A 23,990-nucleotide genomic window follows, 5' to 3' on the forward strand; every position below is an offset into this window, starting at 1 on the left:
TTACAGGTAAGAAAAGAAAGGACTCTTCCAAACAACTCAAACTATCAAATATTTTTGAAAGTGAAAAATAGGATTTTCTAAGTTGTATAAAGACATTCTACCTTTTATTACCCTTTAATATGATCAAATAACCTAAATTCTTACAACCTTAAAGTAGATTCTGTAGAGCTTTTACAAAAGCTGGGCTTAGGTATTTTCTTACACATTAAAATATTATTTTGTGTTTGTTATTATTGTGAGCTAAAGGCATTTGGCTTTGACTTGACTAGTTTCTGGATGAACTGGGTCCACATTTCACAGCCCTATTTTAGATGCGTGTATACCCTAGTAGAAGAAAAATAAGTATATAAAATATTCTTAGAAAGTAGACAGAAAATTGGATGTTTATTACCTAAAAGCTTATACATTTCTTTTTTATATTTAAGTAGTTGATTTTCTGCTATTTATTTTGGTAAAGGAGTATAGTATGGATCAAGCTTCATTTTTTCTCTAAATAATCTTTCCTTTCCCCCTCCTCCTACTGATTTAAAATGCCATCTTTTTTATATGCTATAATCCCATATACACTTCTATGTGAGTCTGTAATTCCATTTGATTGATATTTGGCTGTTTCCATACTAATATGACAGTATTACATAATATTAGTCAATACTAATATGCTATTTTCATGGCTGATACAGCCATACCTGTGTGTACCAGCTGGATATCAGCACATGAATGTGTGTATATATTATGTTATGGATAATTTATACATCAACTTATATGTAACCGTTCCTATTTCAGTAAGTTTTTTGAGATATAACTCAGTAGGGAAGGTGAGTGGTGCATGAGAGGGGTGGGGTTGCTACTCCCGTCTTGGCACTCATCATGGTAATTAATGATTGCATATGCTTACCTTCTGATGGACACTTTGCTTGCCTGGTGTCTGTTATTTCAGGATCCTGTTGTTATTATTGCTGTCCATGAGCCCAGTTCTGTTACAGCATCTCTTACTGTTAGCCCTGGCCTACATAGGAAAGCTACCACTGAACTTCTTCGTGCCATGGTGCCGCTCTCACCAGTACATTCTCTGTTGCTTTGATGAAGGGTGTATCCTTGGGCCCTCTTCTCAACACAGTCCTCTGACGGGTTTTTCCAGCCTTTGGAGTATATCCACTGCAGCAGGCTCACCTTTATGTCTTTTAATCCTTTCTTTTGTTGTCTGCTGTCTATAGCCTGGCATTTCTTCCTCGCTTAGGGAGAGCCATTGTGTATATTATTAATAGTTTTCTATTTCTGCCTAAGAAATTACCACAAACTTGGTGGCTAAAAGCTCCTATTAATTAGCTTACAGTTCTGTAGGTCACATATCTGGCGTGGCATAGCTGAGTTCTCTGCTCAGGATATCAGTCAGGCTGAATTCTTCGCTGGAGGCTCTGGGCAACAGTCCACTTCCGAGCTCATTCTTGTGGTTGTAGGACTGAGGTCCTCCTTTCCTTGCTAGCTGTCGAGCCAAGACTGCTCTGAGCTCCGAGAGCCAGCCTTCATGCCTTGCCATGAGGCTCCCTCCATCTTGTAGCCAGCAGTAGCATGACATATTCATATTCGTCTCCAATTTTGAATTTTTGATTTTCATCCCTGACCTCTAGACCTAGACTTAAAAGGCTTGTATGATTAGGTCAGGGCCACCAGATAATATCCATATCTTAAGGTGAACTAATTTGTGAACTTAATTACATCTGCAAAAATCCTGTTTGCCGTGTGTATTAGTTTCTCGGGCTGCTGAAACAAATTACCCCAAACTTGGTGGCTTATAATAACAAAAACTTGTTGTCTTACTTCTGGAGGCCAGAAGTCCTAAATCAAGGTATTGGCAGCGCTGGTTCCTTTTGGCACCTGTGACCACCCATGCTCTCTCCTAGCTTCTGGTAGTTGCTGGCAATCCTTGGTGTTCTTTGGCTTGTAGCTGCATTGCATAGAAAAAATTATTAATAAAGGATTTCCTGATATTTTAATTTATGTAGAATAGCGTTTAATTGCTTCGACTTATTAAATATAATTCTAAAAGTATGGAAATAGAATCATTTATTCATGAACGAAATTACTAATGAGAAATTAAGTATGAAAACCAAACTTTTACTTTAAACATATTAGTGATTAGAGATTTTTATATTTCTGATACCAGGTCTTTTCTTTTATGAATGCTATATAACTCATCCACGTATACTCAAAAAGTGATTGAGAAGAATAATGTGGTTAAAATGTAGGCTATATTTTTATGTTGTAATTGTGCAAAAAGTAACCAGAAGGAAGTCATACCTTTTGTATTTTGATAATGAGTGGAAGTATAAGAAATTTTGGATTATAACTGTGATTACCATACATACTGTTTTGATAATGGAAGCCTTTTGTTAACATTAGTGACTTTGAGAAGGTCTTAGTTTGTTGTTACTGATATAGTTTAAAGATGGAGAACTTGGTAAGTATAATGAATTATGAGCTAATATGAAATATTAGAGCTTTGAACTCTTTTAGATTTTGGGAGAGACTTTTTAGCATTTTATTCTTATTTGGAATTTCGATTTAAATGATTGGTAAAACATGAAATAGAAGAAAATTTAACTGCAATTTGTTTTCTTCCTCTCTTGGCAGAGCAGCCATCCTCACTACTAAACGCTTGTGTCTGTTGCAGGCTTAGTCCTCCTGTCCTTCCACTGTGCTCCTCAAAGGAAATACACTTGTCAACTGATAAGTTTTTCAGAATGGAGCCGTCTGAAATTACCAATGGTTGTTTTCTTTCTGTTTTAACAAGGGAGGTAAGGAAACAAAAAACCCCAATCCATGTCATAGGTTGGAATTAAGAAACAAGGTCTCATAAAAGGAACCTGAGAACTCTGTCAACATTTTGTAACGAGGTGCTCATATTTCATAAATAGCAAAAGGGCAGGAAAAAGAATTATTTTGCTGTGTGGCAAGTAATCCCTATTCTTTACCCTTCTCCTGAGTGTTCCTCTTTTGCCTACCCTTCATCCCTACCTCTCCAAGCGCTCTGTCAACATCTAGTGCATCTTCCCTGGTATATAATAAACTATGTAATCCTTTTTTTCTATTGGGTTCATAAATAGGGAAGTTAAAAAAAAGTCATCTGCTGAGGTTTATGAGGTATATTAGGGACTAAGGCCTAAAAATTTTTTATTTCTTTTGGCATATTAAAGATACTCTTTATTTTTACTGAAATGCTGATAAATATTTGCAATATACACAATGTTAGCTAACTCCCACATTTAGTAACTGCTTCTCTAATTGTAGCGGGACCCATCTGAGACAGTCTCTGTGAAAGATGTTTTGGCCCGAGCTGCAGCCAAGGGTCTACTGGATGGGATTGAATTGGGTAAATCATCAAAACGGGAGAAGAAGAAGAAAAAATCAAAAACATCATTGACAAAAGCTTCCGTTACTGACAATAATGGCATCCAAATGCAAATTGCTGAGTTCCTGAATCGAGAAACTAAAGCTGGTGCTAATCAAGCTGAAACATTAATAAAATCACCTCTTCCGCAGAAAAAAACTGCTCAAGTTGGGGCTTCCCCACAGATCAGAAAACGCAACAAGCCCGCCCCCAATCCTTCAGTGCCTACATTTACAAAGAACACTGGTCCCACCAGACCATACGAACGCCACACAAACTTCACAAGACCTCGGCCAGAAGACAGAATGGTTCCTCTGAAGCCCATTGAGATTGTTTTGCCTCCAGTAACGACGCCATTTGCAAGTTTCGGGGGGATCAGATCTCATATACCAACTTCACAATTTTACTGTCGTTGGGTTGGACCCAAAACTCTGGTGACCAGCAGCCTTCCCACACCATCACTGTCCAGAAAAGGGGAAAAGCCTAAAGAAAACTTACCTTCCTCCCTACCCAGGCGTCCTCGACCATCGCTTTGACTGTCCTGCATTTTTTACAGGGGCCAAGAGCAGTTGATTTTATTTTCAAAATATGGTACTTCTCAGGTTACACATCCCTACACAGGATACTCATCTTTTTGGATACTTACTATCTTCTAAATGTGGTATTACTTTCAGAGAATTAAGACAAGTGAGAAACAATAAAGTAGGGGATTAAGCAAAGCAGAATTCGGAGATTTCAATAGCTCATTGCTGATCTGTTTTAGAATGTCCAGTGTAGACTCAGTGTCAGCTGTTAGAACTTGTCTCACTTGTGTTAACTTTCAGTCTGGACTTAGAGCTGCGACGGTTTCTCCTGCAGGGAGACGCTGCCTGCCTTGTAGCAGGCTTCTTCTCAAACTTACAAGGCAGTTGGAAAGCATGGATGTGGACAAGATGCTGGCTCTCTCCTGCCAGCTCCAGACTGCTCTTTAGTATCCAGGCAGTTGTAGTTTAACTTTCTCAATCACGATTGAAGCTGATTTTTTTTCTTAAATATCAAACTATTCTTTGAATAGGGCATGGCATGAGTTTTTGTCATGTGACTGAGGTTGCGTAGGAATAGGAAGCACAGGAAGTTCCAAAGTGCCAGGTGTGTGTAGCTCAGGTGTCTGTTTACAGAGTGAAGTGTTTCTCGTTGGAAGAGCTCCCAGGATCCTGAGCCAATTGAACACACTGTGCAAAACACTGCTGTAAAAAAAAAAAATGGGAGCAAATTTCCATCTAAATACTAATGATTCTAAGAAAGAGGCAAAACTGTTGAGTGTAAGTCATACCTATTGTTGAAGAAACTCATAAAAATTTCTGATTCTATTCAAAGATCAGGTGATACAGCAAAATGTACAAGTCATTTCAAATGGCACACAGCAGTCAAACTTCGGTAAATCGTTTCTGATGCACAATTAAAATATATTGCAGCATTATGTTAATTATATTAAATGTCGATTCATCTTGAATGTATTATCAGTTGCCTAGCAAGAATTGGTATGATTATCATTTCTAGATCTACTGATTTTTTTCATCATGGCAACAGAAATTGACATTAAATAGGATAAGATACAACTATAAATCTTATTGTTTAAAAAAGTTCATAGACACATTCATAAAGTTTGAATTTAAAGTTTTGTGTAGAACTGTTTAATGTAAATTCCCAAACGCTCAATTCAGGTGGCATGATTTTTAGTAGAATATTATCCTCTTCAAGATAACTAGGTCTATTTCAACTCTAATATTCTATTTTTTTATTTTCTCACTTCAGGTGAGGATAAAGAATGGTGAATTTCATGTTAGTAGTAATTTTTCTGTTAAGATTTACATTTATCAGTAAAATGTGTCAGTGAAGAAAGGAAATAAGACTTTTTATACTTGAACCAAGCTTTATATTTTAAATCCCAAAAGAATGCTTCACATGTTAATTATTACTCTTAAGAAGTACAGAAATGTTTTAAATGCTTATTTTTTACTAATTTCAAAAATCAAAAATTATATCTCTTTGCTATAAAATAGTATGTGGTTTATTCTCTTATTCCCACCCAATTTTCTATCTGGCTTAGAGTATCCCATGCCCCCAGGAGGGCCGTGCAGCTTAGTTTTCCGCCAGTCAGTGGAGAGCTGGTGTCTGCTGTCCTGTCCCTGCCCTCTCCCCAACCCCAGGCTGAAAGGCATTCCACTGTCGTAAAGTACCAGGTCTGAGATTTTTATTCAAGTGTATTTTCTGTGGATAACTCTCCCTGTTATGAAACAGTTTAGGATATTTTTCTAATTTTTGTAGCAGCATGTAATTGATGTCACAATTTGTAGCCACTTATTTTCAGTAGCTCCTCACATGCATCTGGGGCACTAAATTATTTTCTCTTTAGAAGTATATGGAGATTCTGAATTAAACCATTAAATAAGCCTGCAGTTTTCTTCTTCGAAAATCTTCTAAGGACAGGATCAATTATTTAAATACTTCGGTAGAATAAAAAGGGAAAAATACTTTGGATAAAAGCAATATGAGAGAATTCTAGTGAAGGAGAATATTGATTACACTGACTTTTTTTGTTTGGCATTTTATGTTCTTAAACATCTTAGAGAAAAGTACTACAAAAATCTAAAATAGTAAAATTACTGGTATTTAGATACTCCAGTAGCAAACTCATTTTTTTATCTGAAACCACTTACCACTGTGTAATGCTGGAAACCAAAACGAAATTTTGTCCTTGAACAGAGTAAGAGACCAACCGCTGGGGAAGTGCAAGATGAACAGAAAGTGAGGACTGACTTTAACTTCTGCTTGTCTTCTTTCATGTGCTGATAGTTAAATATAACCGGATTCAACTCATTTTCCTACTTACCTTTCATTTTGGATTTAGTCCCTGTACACCTCTGTTCTTTTCTTGAAGTCAGGTTCTCGAAGAAGTGAAAGATAGACTTCTTTAGTCTTAGAAAGACTGCTTAAAAGACCTGAATGCCAGCTGTCCTTCTTGATTGCAAAACAAGGACAGGGTAACTACTCAAAATTTAAAGCGACTTCCTAGTTCCTACCAGGCAGAAATACGCAATAACTAATTAAATCAGAATCCTCCATTACTAAAATGACTTCTAAAGTCCGAGGGGAGAATAATGTAAAAATGACTAGTGAGAGACACTGAATTTATATTTCTATTCCTTGTATATATATGACTAAGATGCCAGATAAATGAGCCAAACATTTTATGCAGCTAAATTTATTCTCACAACAAATTACATTTAGATGTGTAATAGTGGTCCACAGTAAAAGGGGCAAAAAGGAAAACAAAGCGCTCTTCCAGGATAAACAAGCTGCTCTGGATGCCAGGGAATGCTCTCGTCCCTCCAGTGTCAGCGAGTACCTTTCCCTGAAGCTGAAATAAATTAAACTTCTCTTTACTGGCTGTATGACACATGTTAGATGGGCATTAGGTTGAGCCTGGCCAACGAGAGAGCTGATGGTTTTGTTAAACTGTGCTAATATCAGGGAGATGTTTTTCACGTTACTGATGAAATCCTGAACGTGTGTTGCAATGCCTATGAAATGCGTGTGCCGTACAAGAGGAGGATGAAAGCTTTGTGGCTTCTAGGAAACGGCCTTCTGTAGATTAGTGTTACAAGTGTCCATCCAGAAATCATAAAGTGGAATTTAAAAAAGTAGCGGTGCCACAGTTTATCACCGAAAACGTATTTTAACGGAAATGGGTCTAAGGTCCCTTTCATGCAATATGACAGACAACAAACAGTGGTCCTAATCTGCTATGAGTGACCTTACGTCAGGTGGGAACAAAGGGCATGTGGACGTGTGTGTGTGTCTCTCAGGTGGAAGCGACATGTGGTGAAGGATATAAAAAGGAAGCACCAAGCAGTGCCTTAGTCTGCAAAGTTTCAGCCATAGGCACGGTGGCTGTTCCCCTTGATGCCGGCAAGGAGCAGTACATGAGGTGGCAAGTCTGTGTCTATCTAGCTGCTTTTAAAAAATAAAAGGACCTTTAAGCGCTATGCCCTTTCTTCTACATATTCCAATAGAAATGTGACTATAAATCATTACAAAACCACCTTAGGCAATATATAGTTCACTGAGATTACTTAGGCCTGGATACACTGTGAGATGATATCCAGTAAAGATAATACATTAACACAATAATGCAGTATATTTCAGTAAAAATAGAATAAATAAAATAAAAATATTTTAAGCTGTATTTAAAAGGTTAATTAAAAATATGATAAGACATACAAGGCATCGTGAACATGGCTGCCTGTTTACCAAATCGCAATACAAAGAATGCATAGATAGATAACTGAAGTGTGGCCGAGACAGCAGGTAAGACGCCGGCACCCTTTCACAGATACACACATGCTCTCACACATACTTTTTGGCCATGGCAGAAAGTGTCTGAACATACTGTTTAACACAATTAATTTTACAAAATCAATTTGCACTTAGTATGCAAAGCCATTTTCAAAACAAAGTATCTGCAGTAAAGTTTTCAATATGTAAAAGGCTATCATTCATCTTAATGCACCCTATAATTGCATATATAAATCAGGTTGCTACTTAAAGCTAGCTCAGTATTCTTGATCCTGAAAATGAACAGATGCATGCCTTAAAAAATGAATGGGGGTTTGGTAGAGATTTCCAATCTAAAAGTGGACTAACATTGTTTAGAATTTGAAGTTTATCACACTCAGATGCTTAACTGTGGAGATCAAGATGAACAAGCATCGTAACTGAATTTTGAACAGCTTTACAAAGGGCATAGGTAAGGATTTTCATAATGCCACAATTTCTTCTGATGAGCATTTGGTTACTTCAGATAGAACAGTATATAAATTGGTAAAATGTATAATGCATTTCTAAAGCAGCAAATGATTTCAGCCCACCCCCATGAGCTCAGACGGAACGGCAGGTAGAAGGCCACCTACCTTTTCCATCGTGCTCTACAGTGGCTAAGCACCACGAGTTACGAATATCTCTGAGTAATGTCATCTCTGGAAAAATCTCATAGATTGAGCAGGCTGTATACTGACTGTAGCATCTTGTCCTCTACAATACATATGAGGCACACTGCAGGAAACCAGTCCTGGACGGAGAGAGGGCAATGGTTTAATAATTAATACCACTGCAAAGTGCTTTGGACATATTTCCCCCACTTATATAGGGAGTTCTAAGATTGCCTGGCATATTCCCCTACCTGCTGTTCTGTGTATATGCCCAGAGTCTTCTGGAAAGGCTCTTCCTGACTGCTGTGGAGGCAGCGTCGACAGAGTCAGAGCCGCAAGTGGGAGACACGGCCCCAGTCCTGTTCTCTCATTAACTTTGGTGAGATCTTAGGCAAGCCGAGTTGGCCTCTTGGTACTCTTCTGTTTTTATTTCCCAAGTGTTTGTACCTTCTCTACCTTATAAGGCTCAAATGTGATAAAAATGTGGAAACCATTCTGACAAGTGCATAGCAGTGTATAAACAAAGTGTTGCTTTTATAATTGGATGTTGTAAATGTTAATTTTGACATTAAGAAGTAAAGAAGACTAATATTGAGATTAATCTCCTTACTTCCTTTTAAAACAACAATGTCAATAAGAGTCTAAATTTGTATGTCTTCACAGCTAAGTTTCTCATCTACATAAAATGCTATTTTTGGGAAATTTGTTCAATAGTCCATTATTCCTATGTATATTTTGCTCTGATATGAAATCTCTAAGTCTTTAAAGTAAAATGGAAAAGATACAAATTTTAAAATATACCAGTTTAGTCCAACGAATTCTAACATTAAACACATAAATCAAAGAAAGGTTCAACTGAATGCAGTTTGTTGCCATGGACAATACGTGATGGACAGACAGCTTTCTGGGCAAAAAGCACTGGAGTAAGATCGAGCTAGATGCAGGATTCCAGCAAAATGTTTTCTTCCAGCATGTGAACTAATAAAAATAACATGGTGGTAAAGATCTAAAATAATCGTGTGTGACAGAAACATAGAGGACATTTCCTCAACGTCGAATTGCATATTGGCTAATTAGCAAACTACGGATGAAAGGTTTATGAGTGATATTCCACTGTAACGTTTATGTAGAGAATGGCCATAGTGAACTCTAATTCTCCAGCTGCACTGTACAATATAAGGCAGAAGTTTGAAATAAGTCCTACCCAAAATGCATTATGATTTTGTTAATCTCTTTTTAAATAATCAGTTTGAAAACCATCTAAAAAGAAAGGCTAGTTTTTGTTCAATTTTAATTCCTGAAATTTAGTTTTTCATCAATTTTAAAGTTTCATTTTTTTTCCAATATCCCACAAACAGCTGTAGACATGAAATGGTGTCCATGTGTCCCAGAGCTCGTCAAGGAAAGCTGCCAGTTGCTTGCTATACTGATGCCAACAACCAGTTCTGTCAAACAACATGTTCAATTTTATGGAAAACTAAAACAAAAACTCGCCACCCTATTTGTACAGCAGTTCAGCGGTATCTGCTGCGCAGTGTCTGTTCCAATGCTGAAGCAGGGCAAAGTGCTGTAGAACCCAACGGCTGCCTGTGACAGATCCCGCAAAGACCACAGTGACGCTGACTCGGGCATCGTCCACTCCCAGGACGCAACGTCAGTTCACTAGGAGGGATGCGGCCACATTCGCCCCTGTGTGTGTGAAGTTGAGTGATGTTCACAATATTTACAGTAAGAAAAAGACCTTCCACTGCTCATGTCACTTACTGACAGCAAAAAAATTACTCATGCTTCTTTTCATGTCACATGACGGTGGCAAGGCGAGAACATGCTTGTCTAACACTGTTTGGTTAAGGATAAATTTCTCTGAAGACAAAGCATCAGCAACGGAATGGAAGGTCAGATACCAGCTCATTTTCTTTAGTGTAGCCATTCAATCGTCAGGTAAGTATCACAGAGCCCTTTACCACACGCAGCTACGGCGTTTCCGTGACAGGGCGTTTCTGTTTCAAAGTGTCAATGAGGGATAAGACCCCTCGCTTTACGTTGGTTGTGACTCTCCTGGTCACCGAGTCTGCTGGCGGTGGAGGTGGTCGGACTTTCTGTGAGGGAGGCCTGGCCACCAAGCACTTCTGATATCGCAACTGAAATAAAGCAAAACATGATTTAAAGTAAATGATGATGTATTATTTCTTCTTCTTTAATATGACTTTTAAGTCATCACCAATACGTTTATTCCCCAAAGTTAACAACCCAGCTCCTAAACGTAAATCCAGGAGTTTATTTTTTTCTGAATGTGATTGTTTTCAATTGTCCAAAGAGATCATCAGGCTCGACCAAGGTGCTCTGGCATCTGCCGCCCTCTCCTTCCGTCCGTTTCTACCCTCTGCCTGCTCTCTACGTGGACAGCTGCGATCAGCGCACCTCACGTGCGAGTAACGAGCTAATGACACCGAGAGGGCTGGGAGAGAGCGTGCGTTTCTCATCAGACGCTCATCTTTCAGGCGTGTGCTTACGGTTCACCGAGACAGCGCGGCAGGAAGGGCGTAGACTGAGTCTGAGCTCGATCACTGCGAACCCCAGGGCACGTGGCTGAATCTGAGCTTGAGCTTCAACTACAAAGCTGCTGAAGAACAGAGACCTTTACAGAGGCCGTTAGGATTAAACGAGGAATATGTGTGGATGCCTACGATGGACCTCGCAATGCAGAGGCATCCGTAATGTTTGCTCCCTGCCCTGTTTCCTGCTTCAGTGAAAAAGGAGGACACATTAAGGTTTCAGGATACGTTTGTATATACAAGTCTAAGTGCTAATGATTAATTACAGAGAAATCCATTTGCACTGGCACCACGGACAATATTCTATCCTTCAGAAATACGACAATGTTGTTCATCTGCTTCTGTAGTAATGAAAACACAAGTAATTCTTCAAAATCAGATACAAAGTTAAAATTCATAAAATGTTTTTTCCAATTCAAGCACAGTTGACCCTTGAACACCTCGGCTCTGAACCGCACAGGGTCCGTTTATATGCAGATATTTGCCAACCAAACTCAGACTGGAAATACAGTATTGGTGGGATTTGAAATCTGAGTACGTGGAGAGCCGACTTTTCACACACAGGCCGACTGCAGGGCTGAGCATGCATGGATTTTGGTGTACACAGGGGTCCTGAAACCAATCCCCTACATATACTGAGGGAGGACTGTAATTCCATGGCTGATTTTTAAAAATCAACTTAATTAATAATAGGTTCCTTAGTCCAGTTATGGACCAGGCTGATATCTCCCCAAGAAGCATCAAGTGTCTACAGCGAGACTTCCAGGGGAAGCACGTACCACTTCTGTTGTACCCCGTAGGCCAGAGAACTAGCCCCTTTCAACTCAAGCATCTGAAAAATGACGACTTACTACATGTCTCCTGTGTGAAAGGCATCTCGCTAGGTCTGCCTTACACCGAAACCACTCACATCCAAAGCACGGGCTTATACACGGGCAGGGGTGGCAACACAGGCCACTAGACTGGGAAGTTCAAAGAGCAGCGATGTCACCCAGCGTGAGTCACAATTGCTCCTGATGAATTTCATAATGGATCTCTCTGTCCTATTCTAAACGTCACCAAAATGTCTTCGGTTGGGCCTATACCACAGGTAGAGGTATGTATTAGCTGTAAAAGATCCAGCTAATATATGCTTTTTAAATAACATATCTTTTTTAATTAAAGCTGTGTATATTAGCTGTAAAATATACCTAAAAATTAAGTAGATTCGAAAGAACGTGTTAATGCCATAGATATTTCAGATGTTACAGATTCACACAGATATTTCAGATGGAGAATCGCGCAGATTTGAATCAAGAAGAAAGCCACCGAGTCAGAAAGCTGGATTCAGAGAGTGGAGGGAAAAAAGGTTTGATTCCACCAGTACGCCTCGTCTGCGCTGCTTCAGCTGGTGGCACTAATACAATTAAAACAGGAACCAAATGAGTGAAAGTTTTTTCCAAGAGGGAAAATGAGTCTGAGAATCAGAAAACAAACTGTAACCAAGTGATAAAGCTAATTCTTTTTTATCATCATTTAAAATGTATAATTAAAGCCGAAAGCCATTCGTTTGACGACTGAAACCATCTACTATGCTCCGTTTCAATTTCGTGAAATACCTGAAGAGTTGTCATCTCCTTTTGCCTGACTGAAATCTCCCGTTTTCTATTTTCTGCACATACCCTTCCTCCCATCTGGACTCCCTGCACCTGGCCGGTCTGTCCACCTGGACTGCCCTCCGCCCCGCCCCTCGATCCAGCCCTGCACCCCCGTCGCGTGCTGACTTAGCAGCCTGGCCCACCGGACTTGAGGGGAGCTTGGACCCGGAGCAGAGACGGTGGGAGGCACAGGTCCGACAGCAGGTGCACAGGGCCGGGTCTCTCCTTGCCTGTCTCCCTCCTTCCTGCTCCATCGCAAAGGAGAAAGGTCAGCCAGCTCTTTTCCTGTTCCTCACCTTTGCCCTTTGTCCTCCCGCCACACCCTTTGCCTCCAATGTACTGTTCATGGCGGGGGGTGGGGGAGGAAGAGAACCTCTCCAGCTTCCCTTCCCTGAGCTCCGCCATCCCTGTGGCCTCAGCCTCCGCAGCCTGTCTCAGTGAAGGGCTCTCCGACCTCCACCCAAGGGGCAGCGCAGCCTCCCCTCGCCCTTCCACCTGCCACCGTCTTCCGGGAGACCCTACCACACCTGTCTGTGCAACCCCACTGCACCCCAGCCTCACTGGCTTGTTCCTGCAGCTGAAAAAATGTGCAAGTCAAAAAAAAGAAAAAAAAAAAAATTAGCTTGCTGTGGTTGGGAAGATCGCTTGAGCCCAGCCTGGGCAACATAGTGAGACCCCATCTCTAAAAAAAAAAAAAAACCACAACAATGTGCAGGTCTCCTTGGTGCTGAAGACAAACCAACCCCCGGTGTTGCCCTTCACAGCCGCGCTCTGTATGTCCTCTCAGGCCTCCACGTCTTCCTGCCTGATACTTCTCAATCCACGCGTCTCTTACTTTCATTTACGGCACCTTCTACACTGTCTCCCCCACTACATCTCAGGTCCATCCTGCAAAGTTTGCGTTGCACTCACCCCGAACGCCCGAGTCCAGCCCACCGCGATGGCCAGGATCACGGGAAGCACCGGGCTTCAGATGTGCCCAGCCAGGCCCCCTCCGCATCTCGAGTCCCCTGGGGCCGCCGTCCCCGCTGCTGCTCTCCTGGCTCAGCCCCTCCTCAGCTCTCTCACCACCACTAGTCCACGGGCCCTGGCCGCTCTCTGCCTCGGCCTTGTCCCTCAACCTTTGTTTTTGTTCCTGGAGTACTCTTCTAAAACCCGGCATGATCAAGTCACTCCCCTGCTTGACCGTCTTTGCTGAAAAGAATCAGACCTTGGCGTGACACCGCAGGCCCTTCCTGACGTGACCTCGCCTCCTCCCACTCTGTCCCGGTGACCCCCCAAGGCCCCTGGACTCCACAGGCACGCAGGCTTGGGTGCCTCCGTTCACAGCCCCTCATCCTATTGGAACCTGTTCGGTGCCGGGCCTGACAGGTGCTCTCAGGATATACGTGGAATGATGGCGAGGTCGTCCTGCTTGTCTCAAATCACACACGTGGCGAGAGCAGCCTGGCTCTGCTGCCCCGCAGACTTGGGGGTGGACCCCGGCTGTGCCCTGGGCCCATTCTCTGAGTCTCTGTGTCCTCGTAAATAAAACAACAACTGTCAACAGAGTTGTTGTAAGGAGTTAACGGATATAAAAAATATATAAGAACAATTCATTTAAAAAACTATTTGAAATAAAAAGCCTTCGATATATTTCTCTTCATTTTTTAAGTGCTAACTGGAATCCAAACAGTACCAACTCATGCATGATCGACATTTCTTAATCACACACTGAAATTAATCTGGGACCAAGGACGGATAATCCTCAAACGTGTGGTTTTGAAGATCATTCCTTCCAACATGACCGGAGCCTCTGTCCAGCCCGGCCGCCTGCAGGGGCCCGGGCCCTCCGAGATCAGTCTGCTCATCACGGCCGATTCTGGCCCCGGGAATGGGGGGTGTGGAGCGGGGCGCTACTTTACAGATTACGTGTTTTCACCTGGACGAGTGACTTTGCTCCAACTCACGGCACATGAAAGGAGAGCGGGCGCAGTGGAGCGGCTCTCGGCGCCGGCTGACTCACCATGCAGGCGGCCTGCACCGCCTCCGACACGCTCCCGGCGTTGGGCTCGCACCAGAAGACGTGGCACTCGAAGCGCTGGTTTCCGGTGTCCATGATGAAGGCGAACGTGTGGACGTCCTTCCCGACGCCCATGAAGGACAGGAACCGCACCCGGCACTCCACCAGGACGTCCTCTTCACTCTGCAAGAGACAGCGGTCAGCACCCGCCCAGAACCGTCACGCGCACTTTCAGATCTCAGACAAAGCGGAGGATCCCGCGCACGGCAGCAGCACAATGGAACTGGTGCCAGAGAAACAGCTGGCCTGAGCTCATAGAGGACTGGTGCTTTTAGAGAGGCAAAGCTTCGCCTAAATATCTGGAGAGGCCATCACTGCCCTGGGCGTCTCGCCCTGGCGGGTCACCCTTGCTCTGAACCCCACTGCTGCTGGGGGACGTCGCGTGTGCTCTGTTCTCTCCATGACGCCAGGAGTCACGAGTCTGCTGCGGGGAGCGATGACGTCACATACACTTTTCTTACATCTTGCCCAATGCGGGACACCCAGGGCCCAAACCCATTAGCCCGGGTGAGCCCCCCGAGCAGCAGCAGGAAAGGATTCAGTCTCTCTCTCCAGCCAGTTCTTCTTACCCAAGTTAAACAGCACATAGAATTACGTTTCCGTCTAAAACCACGTCAGACAAAAAGCTGCCAAATCAACCAAGAGTTGTTAAATCATTTCGTTTCTCCTTCACAAACGTGTCCATACGGTAGCCACGTAAGGTGGCGTAAAGACTCGTCTGGAATCCATTCTTGTGGTTATGAACGCCACATCCCTCGCAATGACCGCAAGCAACTTTGGGATGAGTAAACGCATCCAGAATGTCAACTTTCGGATCATTAACGTCTTGACTCACTTGGGAATGAGGAAGTGTTTAACGAGCAAACTACACGAGACAGAGAGGTCGGGAAGTTTTCCCGGGAGAAAGGGTGCTGCAGCTGAGATCTGGGTGAGGGCTGGGTCGGCAAAGGGGTGGAGCCCGAGGGAGCGGCCCTGGTGGAGGCGGGAGGTGGGACGGCTCGTGCCGGGCTTGAGGGGCTGCGGCCGGAGAGGCAGGCAGGCCAGGAGCATCCTGTCCTCTGCAGAGGGCGAGCGGGGCTGGGAAGTGACCTGCTGCTGGACAGAGCAGGAGCGGCCAGACTGCAGCCTTGCCACGGCAGGTGCGTCCCAGAGGCAGGAGGAGGAGCTGTGGAGTGTGGAGACAGGACGCCTGGGTGTGAGTCCCGGCGCCACCACTTCAAGTGTCAGACGTGGGCCATTACTCGACCTCTGTGTGCCTCAGTTTCCTCAGCCACGAAGCTGGATAATAGGGGCTGAGCCTCACACTGGCTGCTCTCAAGATGACCAGCGGCCCCGTCTACTAACAGGCCAACCACAGCACTTTCCCCGAGCACCTTCCGTGCCGGACAACACAGCCTAGACGACGCCGGCGCCCTGAGAGTGGCCAGAAAACCAAACCACGCCAGGGGCCACTGCTGGTGCCGCATGGTCAGCTCAGCTAACGATTTCGGTCTGTGGGCGCACAAGGAGGACAGCACGGAACGCAAGTTCCCGAGTCCAGAGGAAAGCAGACGCACGCAGATCCAGACCCACAGGGCGATTCTTTGCTTAAACAACGTGGCTGTTTCAATCACAAGTAGGGACAATGCCCAGGAGGTCAAGCCACAGAAAACTGCTGCATCGAAAAGCCACTGTAACCCGGAGAGGCCGACGGCGTCCACGACCCCTTCTCACCTTTTCGCTGATGACGGTCACGGTAGCGTCGGCCACGCTCATGTCCACTGACGGCCAATCCTCCCTGTCGGATGACGTCATGAGACTTTCTATGGCACTGTTCAGGGTGTCCATGCCTGCGGATCGAAAGAGTAGCTTAAGACATCCTAAAACCATTCATCGCTCTCAGACACAGACCTGAACCGCTCTAGCTGTACCCAGACCAATCTTTTTTTTGGAGCCCCAGGAGAGAAGAAACTTCATTCTCATATTTGCTCGAAAGAAAAGAAATACTGTCTTTCCCAACAGAAAGAAAGGTCCCCAAGAACCTCCAGGGGCTTGGTGCGGGCCGAGCTGTCTAATCAGACCATGGTGCTCCCGCCTCTGTCTCCGTCTGTCCCTGCCCGGCGCCTGGCTGTGAGTGGTACGGGCTGTTTGCTGCAGCCGTCGGCTGAGTCCCCGCAGTGGTTTTCCGGGGGCGGGGGTGGGGTGACAACTGTACTGAGCTACCATTTGTATATAATTCAGGCCTGTAGACTGTGCAACCCGACAGTTTCCAGTATATTCCCAGAGTGCAACCAGCACCACAATCAATCTTAGAACATTTTTATCACCTGCAAAGAAACCCTGTACCTGGTGGGAGTCGCCTTCCATTTCTCCCAAGCTCCTGAGCCCCAGGCAGCCACCCCCTGCTGTCTGTCTGTGGGGATTTGCCTGTCTGGACGTTCCATAGAAATGGATTCATACAGTATGTGGTCTTTGGGGACTGACTTCTTTCACTTAGCACAGTGTCTTCGAGGCTCATCTATGCTGTGGCGTGTTTCGGTACTTTATTCCTTCTTATTGCCAAATAAGATTCCATTACATGGAAGTATCACGCTTTATTTATCCAACTGTCAACTGATGGACATTTGGGTTGTTTCCACTCTTTGGCTATCGTGGAGGCTGCTGCTGAGAACATCTGTGCATGAGTTTTGTGCACGGATGTTTTCATGTCTCTTGGGTACACGCCCAAAGGTGCGACTGCTGACCAGAGGGAGCTGGTGTCACCTCCTGAAGAGCTGCCGCATTGTTTCCCGAAGCAGCTGCTCCATCACACCTTCCCCGCCAGCCGCGAGGGAGGAGTCCGTTTCCTCCACACCTTTTCCTAGCCCAGGGACAGCTACGTCGCCCAGCCGCCTTTCACAGCCAAGTAATGGATTTCTGCTACTGGGATTGAGCTAAGTCCTCTGTGTGCCACTTCTGGGTCAGGTGAAGGGAAAGCATGAGGTTCCCTCCGCCCCGCTCCCAGCCCACTAGTTGACAAGGAGAGAACAGGCATCCTGGCCCCAGCGATGGAGGCCCCGTTGGAGAACGCAGAGTCCTTCCCCAGCCCCGGCTTGGCCATCTCGGGACTAGACGGCAAATGGGAAATACACGCCTGCTCGTAAAAATCCCTGTGTTCTGGGATCACGTGTCAAAGCAGCTTAGCCTGTCCTCTATTGATCAGGACTTTTACATCCTCTGGCTGGTGACAGGGTGAGGACCTGATTCAAGACAAGGCAAGAGTAAAACAGCAGCCCTCACCCCTTCAGGGGCGAACACCTCCCACGAGCTCCCAAACATTTGCAGAGTGGACACACGAGAAACGTTCACGTACCGACTGGTTTGTCTACAGGCAACATGCCCAGGTACTGCACGTGGAACTTCTGGACCAGCTCAGTCTTTGGTGTTGGAAAATCTACTACAGGGAACAAAAGCAACATCTTTCTCAGGGGTTCCGACACACACAGCAAACAGCCATCGCTCTGTCTCGTCCCGAACGCTCAGACCCCACCTGTGCCACAAGGTCCTGTTTCGGATGTCAGCGTGGCGACGCTGGTATGAGAACAGGATTTCTTACTCCAGATATCGGGGCGCTGTCAGTCAAAACCCCACTCGACTTTCAGTTCAAGGAAGGAACACATTTGAAAGCAGCAAGTGACGTCTGTATGTTAAAGCTGCTGCTGTCTCTTTGGTGTGTGCTAAGTGGCAGCTTCTGATGTCCCATTTGTTAGGTGTGGTGATGCCCAGGGACATTTTAATCACAAAGGGTACAATCAGAGACTCAGGAAAAATAACTAAAGAGTCTCCAGAAAAATCAACCCACACATTTTTAAATGAGCTGGTCCTTACCCTGGGCTGCGTGTGAACTATAAAACCACTACAGACGATATTCCATAATCTCGTCCAGTAACAAAACTCATCGTGGCCCCTCGTGCCTGACCGCAGTGACACAAACTCGACCTGCACCACTGCAGGGCCCGGAGTGCAGCTCAGCGCGCTCGTTAGCCGAGTCTGCTTTCTAAGGAGACTTGAGACACCAGAGAACCAGCTGAGACCCTCTGGTCCTTGATACAGAGAGAGGGCGCCACCAACTACCTTGCAAAGGAACGTCGAGGGTGACGTTTGTCCTCTCCTGTAGGGAGCTGCAGGCCAGGGCTTTGGCATTCTTCCGTTCCGCCATGATCTAAGGGGAGAAAACAGCGTTGGTTCGTGGTTACAAGTCTTCATGTCTTCGCCTCTTCCAGCCCAGAAAGTGTCTGAGCTGATGTCACTCATCGCTTGATCCCCCCCATGTCTCTGGGCTGAATGTTTTGTTTGAGAATGTTGCTCATTTTCCCAGGCACAGTAAGTGAACGGCTGTTCCTCAGACTAACAGTCTCCGGATGGGGTAGAGTTTACTTCTTCCACACACCAGGCTCCCACCTCTATTGAAAACAACCCAACGCACGTTCCTTGTTCACGCGTGGACCTGGGCCTGCCGGCCGGTGTGACCAGTGGAACAAGAGCAGTGACGTCCCCCCGGGACTCTGGATGCCGCTAGGTATTGTCGGAGCTTTTGTGTGTGTGTTTTCCACGTGGGGCCGAGACCTATCGTCGGGGCTTTTGGAGACAGAGTACACGGTTCAGATCACACCTCGGCCACGTACGAGCCATGTCTCTGGGCAAGCACCTGACCCACGGGGATGGCGACGGCGTCCACGTCAGAGGGCAGTGCTGAGGGTGACGTGAGCACGGCACGCTCTCAGCAGGCCCAGACGGCGTACGTGCTCAGAAACGCTGGCTGCCGTTGTCATCGTTATTCTCAAACTGTTCCGAATGGCCTGTCTCCTGTAGGGATGCTGATGTCCCCTTTACTCAAGAGTCGTCACTCCGCACTCCTGTTCTCCACCAGTTATACGGTGCGGGGGGTTTAGGGACTGAAAGCAGCTCACCCTTTAGTGACCCCAAAAGGAACTCGTATTTTTATTCCCACTCTAAGCTGTCCCCATTCCAAGTGGAGCCAAAGTCATTTCCGTCCCAGAGCTGGCATGTGTCTGCACACACGTGGTGCTCAACTATATTTGGTGCAAGGATGAGGAGCATGAAACCCAGGGTGTGTGCGGCCATTGCTGTCAACGGCACGGCCGTGCTCGGGCCCGTCAGTGCGAGAACATGGACGTGGGCTGAGAGAGACGTGGTGACCAGCACCCACCCTGCCCGTCCCTCCGCGTGGGTTGGAGTGGCAGACGGGGGGCTCTCTCTCGCATCTGGGGGCTGGGTCTCGCCCGCAAAGGGACAGGGGAGGAACCTTTCTCTGAGACTACACTTTGCAGATCTCAAGCAGGCACTGGTGGGTGCCAGGGAGGAGGGTTCCAGATCAACAGGAGAAAGAACTCTAAGAACCAGAGCCGCTCAGTAACGGAACCGTCAGGGGGGTCTATGGACGTGCAGGCGGAGGGTGGGGTGTCTGCGTGCGGAATACTGTGCCGGACCTTCTGTTCTCATTCCGAGGCTCTGTGACCCTGGTTAAGGATGTGGGACCCTTGACAGCATGAGACAGTGACCGCAGCCCTGCCTCTCGGCTGTAGGGAAGGCGCCGTGAGCTGCTGTGTGTCCTCGTGGACTCCGCGCCTCAGCGGCCTGCGTTTCCAGACACCCGACGGCTCCTCACCGCCCTCCCCTTCCTGTGGGTGCTCGCTCAGACCAGGGCCCTGCTCCCGGAAAATCGCTCTGACTCCTCCTCCCGGTTCTGGGCGTGTGCACACCCCCACCAGCGCACCTGCCACTGCTCTGCCCGCCTGTTCCACAGCTGCACCCCCAGACGGGGAGGGTGCACGGCTCGCCTCATCTTGTGGACAGATGCTCTCAGGGCGACGCTGGCCCATAGCATGAGCACCTCAGTGCTGCTGCTAAACGACCCGCCCAGCCCTCCCTGAGCTCCGCGTGTGGTCACCGGGCCGCCCTCCTGCTCTTCCACATCCCTTCGTCTCCCACGGAGAGGAAACGGGGGCCCCCGTGCCTGACCCACCTACCTTGGAGCAGATTTCGTGGAGACTCGTGGCGATGGCTTTAGCTGGAGTGTCACATCGAAACACATGACATTTCAAAATTCTTGTGTCTTTGTCTCTTGCTACATAAGCAAAATCCCTGCGCAGACAGAATTCATCAGTCCGTTAAAGGGAGGAACTGCTCACCGACACGTGCTACCAACGTTAACCGAGCTGGCAGCCAGTGTGTCGGGGGTAGAAAGTACACACGGTGACTGAGAAAGAAAATTGAACCTCAAAGGCTACCTAAAACAGGGCAGTTTCGTAGTTTCTGAGTAAATAACTACAGTGTTCTCCAAACTGATCAGCCGAACTCCTGGAGTCACTGACAGCTGTCAACGAAAACCGAATTTCCCAGAACTCTTCCAGCTCATGCAGTGACAACACTGACGTCACGGCTGTAAAGCAGACGGGCTCGAGAAGAGCACGAGTTGCACACGAGGAACAAAAAGCAGAACCACGGGCTCTGACGTGTGCACACGCGCAGACAAGGCGCTGGCCCGCAGCTGGCTGGGAGCGCAGACGGGCAGCGTGGGGACTGCCAGAACACATGGGACCGTGGGCCAGACCCTGTCACTCGATCCCGCAGAACCGCCCCGACCACAGCCGCAGTGGGGCCCTCGGCCCAGGCGCCGGGTCAGGTGCCCTTTGCTGAGCTGCCCACGGGCCCTTGAACCTCAGCCCGACCTCGGCCCCTGCCCTGCCAGCCCTCTGCTTCCTCACGTTCCGGCTCGGCCGGCATCCTCCATGCTAGAACCAGACGCCCCCGGCCTCACCCTCCACACCCAAGCCCCATGTTCACCCTATTTTACCTCCTGGAAACTTCCAGAACCCAGCCCCCCAGCATTCTAAGCAGGTTCTCGCGTCCCTGCCTTTGCTCAGGCCGTCTCCACCCAACACACAACGTCTCGCCGCACTCAACTCTCTTCCCCTCAACTGCCACGTTCAGCCGTCACTTTCCTGAGGCACAGTCTCTCTGAAGCTCCCTACGGTCACCCGTGCAAAGTCCAAAAGCCTCTGGATTTTAAGAGTTCCACGACTTGTCACCCCAACTTTCCAGCACCGTTGCTCCAACCCAGGAATGCCCCACTCTGCTCCAGAAGAGGCGAGTCTCATGTCCACGCGGGGGCGTCTCCCTTGGCTGGTGACCGCCAGCCCTCCCTGCGCTGCCCAGAGCACACCTGTCCACTCCGCACGGCCCGGCGCTAAGGCCTCTGGGAACTGCTTGTGTCTAAATGTATTTAAATTCTGTCCCAGAAAGGATAACGGCTTGTTGTGGTCACTGTCCAGGTCTCAGCTGTGCCCGTCCTCTAACCAACCAGAGAAGGGCAATGAACGGGGATTCAGACAAATTCAAGTTTCGTCCCTGGTCCCACTTAGCTACATAACCTTGCCATGGAATTCAAGCTCATCTTTAAGTGAAAGGGTTGAAAACCATGATTTTAAGACCGCTTTCTGGCTCTGACGTTCTCCAAGATCCATCACCCTCCTCGACTGCTGCAGGCTTCCCCAAGCTACAAGCCCAGGTTACCCACAGGGAGGATGACAGGGCTCGGTCCGATCAAACGTCAGCTCTGTGCCCTCTGTTCTGTCATATGTCACCCCTTAGGCTTATTTTTAAAAAAACTATTATTAATCTTCATTTTCTTCTGGCTTGCAGGAAGGTGATTAATGCCTTAAGGGCAACCATCTGGAACCGTCCTCTTCCCAAAGGAGGAACCCAGCAGCCTCAGGCTTTTTGGGAGGGAGTCTCACAATTTTTTTTTACAGCCTTGTCTTTTCCTGCTTCCTTCCAGGTACAGGCTAATAGACCAGGGGACACAGACCTGTCAGTCCCTGACAGGGAACCAGCCCAGGAACTAACCCTCCAGGGGTTTCATTTGCTTCCCAGGATAAAACAAGTTTTCTCCTCTCGCCGTGGAGGTCGAGAGAATTGCGTGTCTGCTGTTCTATCCTGAGCCGCCCTCAAGCAGCTGAAAGCCCAAAGTGTGGAGATCTGAAGGAGGCAGGGAGGCCTTTCTGACCTGGAGCACAGACAGGCTGAGTGACTTCCTCTTGCACAGTGAAATAGACGGCCAATGTCATTTCATTATTATTCAGGATGAAATCCAAACATCACTTAACTGATCGTTTTAAAAGCTTGGCTTTTCAGCACCTGACTTCTGAAAAAGGCCACCGCGGGAGACAGAATAACGACCCCCCTTCCAGAAACTTGTGAACGTGTTACTACCTCACACGGCAAAAGGGACTTTGCAGAGGGGACACACGAAGGGACACACGAAGGATCCTGAGATGGAGACAGTCTCCGGATTTCCCGGGTGGGCTCAGTGAAATCGCGAGGGAAACAAGGAGCCATTTTCCTTCTGAAGGAAGAACAGGAGGCCGAGGCTGTGGGCCGCCTCTGGAGCAGGCGCAGAAACGGATCTCGCCCTGCCAGCCCTGTGATCTCAGCCTGCAGCACCCAGTGCAGACGTCTGTCCTTTGCTCGGCAACTGCCCTGACAGCACCGGACGAGCAGCCGCCTGTCTGCCCACACCTGGGCCTCGCCCCGCTGGTGTCCTGCAGTCACGGGACTCGCTACATTCTCTTCCGTAAACTGGGAGGTGGACCGTTTAGAGCCGTGGCTCCTTGTGTCTTTTCCTCAAACTGTAACAGGAAAACCACCTTTTGCCATTTGCTTACTGAGCCCTTGTGTTTCCAGCTCCGGTCCTTTTGCTCTTCTCCCCAGTAATCATTCCCCCAGAGGACCAGCCTTGAGTTCTGCCGGAGAAAAACGTCAGCGCTAAGACATCTTATCTGACAGCCTCAGATTTCTTAATGGCAAAGAAATAGGACCAAAGATTGCTTTTCTTATTCTCAATTGCACAGCATTCTATTAATAATCATCCTGTAGTAGCTTAATCCTTCTTTATGGAATGAATAAATAAATGATTCTTTATTCAAGTGGGTTCTATTAAAAAAAATAGCCAAGACACGAGGCCCAGCATGGGTCCAAAGTGGAATTCGGAAGATGGGTCTATGTGAGAACAAATGGTAATTATGGGGCTCTGGGCTCCACCAAAATGTGGACCATTGTATAAAGCCTGGTTGTATAAGGCCTGTTTTCAAGATCACATGCTCTAATTTTCTTATACTTTGAAAATCTTGATTGCGGGGTGGAAGGCACAGGGAAGAGAGAGAAACGACATGAGAAATTTCATCTTTCTAGATGGCCAATCCAGAATGTTCCACACACAAAAACAAGACCTTTTTTTTAGCCCCATGTCACATGCACCACAGACAGGCGTCACTAATTTCCCACAGCTCAGGCTCTAGCTTGGTGAGCTTAACTTTCTTTCTCCTCTGCAAGCTTAAG

At 46.6% G+C, this 23,990-nt stretch overlaps 1 protein-coding gene across 2 annotated transcripts in view; it reads right to left on the reverse strand.

The window, feature by feature from the left end:
• Nucleotides 1-9,556: 9,556 nt before the first annotated feature.
• The window catches only part of APBB2 (amyloid beta (A4) precursor protein-binding, family B, member 2), a 121,018-nt gene continuing 106,584 nt past the window's right edge, over nucleotides 9,557-23,990 (reverse strand). For both annotated transcript variants that reach the window (XM_012648490.1, XM_012648491.1), the window contains 6 exons: nucleotides 20,621-20,735; nucleotides 18,705-18,792; nucleotides 17,944-18,027; nucleotides 16,326-16,441; nucleotides 14,556-14,735; nucleotides 9,557-10,499 (listed from right to left, as the gene is read on the reverse strand). In XM_012648490.1, the coding sequence (XP_012503944.1) occupies nucleotides 10,332-10,499; nucleotides 14,556-14,735; nucleotides 16,326-16,441; nucleotides 17,944-18,027; nucleotides 18,705-18,792; nucleotides 20,621-20,735 (751 nt within the window). In that variant the 3' untranslated portion in view covers nucleotides 9,557-10,331. The remainder of the gene's footprint in view (nucleotides 10,500-14,555; nucleotides 14,736-16,325; nucleotides 16,442-17,943; nucleotides 18,028-18,704; nucleotides 18,793-20,620; nucleotides 20,736-23,990) is intronic.

This window comes from Propithecus coquereli, unplaced genomic scaffold (assembly GCF_000956105.1).
Source record: "Propithecus coquereli isolate 6110/MARCELLA unplaced genomic scaffold, Pcoq_1.0 Scaffold288, whole genome shotgun sequence".
Lineage (NCBI taxonomy): Eukaryota > Metazoa > Chordata > Mammalia > Primates > Indriidae > Propithecus > Propithecus coquereli.